Below are 2,145 nucleotides of genomic sequence, written 5' to 3' on the forward strand. Positions count from 1 at the left end.
TAATTTTAAGTTCAAAATGTTTTATTTTAAAAATTAAAATTTCTATTTTAAAGTATTTTAAGAGTCAAAAGTCCAGCTTTCAATTCTAAGTGATTTAAATTGAAGAAATTTTAATATAAATTATCAAAATTAAAAAATATTTTATTGCAAAACTTAAAAATTGCATCAATTTAATTCTGAAATTATTTTTAATTTCATTTTTATTAATTTAATTCTAAAATCTATTATCAATTTAATTATAAATTTTCAAAGCTCAAAACGTCAATCTTAAAGATTTAGAATTCCAAGTTCTACAATTTTGAAAACGCGGAATTGAAAAAATTTGAAATATATTGAAGAGACTCAAATTTTGAATTTTTTGTTTGAAAATATTACAGTTTTGAAGATTTATAATGCAAAACTTCTCAATTTTAAAGATGCAAAATAATGTATTTAAGTTAAAAAAATTTTTTAAATAGAAAATAAGTTTTTTAATTTTCACATTTTTTATTTAAAATTCTACAGTTTTTAATTGTGTATAACATAAAATAATGCAATTGTGAATTTTTTATTGAAAACAATTTAATTTTTTAAATTTTTTCATTTTAAAAATGTAAAAATTAAAATTCTAAAAATCTTTCAATTTTGAGAATCTAAACTAAACTTTTCAATTCTAAATCCTTCAAATTGAAGAAATTCCAAATGTCAATTTTTGAAATTAGAGAATTTGTAATTACAAAACTTAATATTTGCTTAACTTTGAATTATAAATTTTAAAAGATAAAATTTGAAAGATTAAAAATTCTTGAATTTAGAAATTATGTAGATTGATAAAATATCCAATTTAAAAACTTTACATGTTAAAGATATGTAATTTTGAACGTTATTTTTCAATCTTTCAACTTTTAAGACTTACAGCTCGAAATATTCTCCAATTAACAGATATCATAAACTCTGAAATTGCAATAAAAAATAACTTCTTGATTTCGAACAAATCTATCAACAGATTTAAATTTCCCGGCTTTCTTTTTTATACCGCGAAATTCAAATATCTCTTTAAAATATTTATAAATAAATAAGCTCTACTCATAAATCTTTAAAGATCAGAATCGCTTGATAGTAATTGGAAAGGCATGGTTCAGAAAATTTTTCATAAGAGAGATAGAGAACTCGATCAATTCGAAGAAAAAAAATCGTACCATTGAGTCTGCCCGGAACAGCTTTTGTCAATCCCAGAAGGACGGCAATCACAGAGACTAAGTAAATCCACTTGATGGGCACCATGGTTGTCCTTGAAAAGGATTCTATGAAACTGGCTTGTCAAGAACTTCAAACACTATTCACCCATAAGTATCTTTCCGTTTTTTTCACAAATAACAAAAACTCGATTATTAATTAATTATTAAAAATTAAAATTCTATGAATAAAAAATAACTTGGCGCGCGTCTGAGCGATTAACCGAAAGCGAAGCTTGACCTAGCACGGCCAGCAGGAGAATGTCTTGGGACTGTCTGGAAGAATATTTCTGGTAACAGGTAAGTGGTCACCGCGGAGGAACAGCCTCCATTGGTGGAGAGATTGGCCACACTGTAGGTGTAACTATTCTCTGTCACTTAGGCCTACCACGTGTTACCACCTCACGATTTTACTTTTTACGCACACGTGCTTTATATAAAATTCACTTTCTTTACCGCTGACTCATATTTTATTTACTTTTCTCACACAATAGACCATAATTAACAAGAACCTAGGAGTACATTTTTCCCTTTTATGCTATTGAAAACTAATATTAACGTTTAAGTGTGGCCGTGCGGTCTCACAGACCGCACCATGTTTTTTATAACTTGGTCCCTACTTGAGGCTGAGTAGCATTAGATTTGTGTTTTTATTGAGGTAAATAATATTAATTAAAAACTTCTAGGTGATCCGTGAGAACGCACGGCCACTTTCACGTTGAAATGTTATGTTTTATATTAATTATTTTCATAGTATTTAAAAATGTTTTGGTCCCCAAAAAATTAGATGTCCCGCTTATCGCTCATTTTGCAGAAAGTGACAAATTATCATGAATATATGGACGTGTGGTCTCTCACACCGCACCATGTTTCTCATAAGTTGGTCCCTCTTTGAGGCTGAGTTTTTTTAGTAGCATTAGTTTTATTTGTG

At 27.8% G+C, this 2,145-nt stretch overlaps 1 protein-coding gene across 2 annotated transcripts in view; it reads right to left on the reverse strand.

Moving 5' to 3' along the window:
- The window catches only part of LOC117169088 (C-type lectin 37Db-like), a 73,342-nt gene extending 71,807 nt beyond the window's left edge, over positions 1-1,535 (reverse strand). For both annotated transcript variants that reach the window (XM_033355207.1, XM_033355206.1), the window contains exon 1: positions 1,179-1,535. In XM_033355207.1, the coding sequence (XP_033211098.1) occupies positions 1,179-1,263 (85 nt within the window). In that variant the 5' untranslated portion in view covers positions 1,264-1,535. The remainder of the gene's footprint in view (positions 1-1,178) is intronic.
- Between the last annotated feature and the right edge of the window lie 610 nt (positions 1,536-2,145).

The sequence above is a fragment of the Belonocnema kinseyi genome, chromosome 3 (genome assembly GCF_010883055.1).
Source record: "Belonocnema kinseyi isolate 2016_QV_RU_SX_M_011 chromosome 3, B_treatae_v1, whole genome shotgun sequence".
NCBI lineage: Eukaryota > Metazoa > Arthropoda > Insecta > Hymenoptera > Cynipidae > Belonocnema > Belonocnema kinseyi.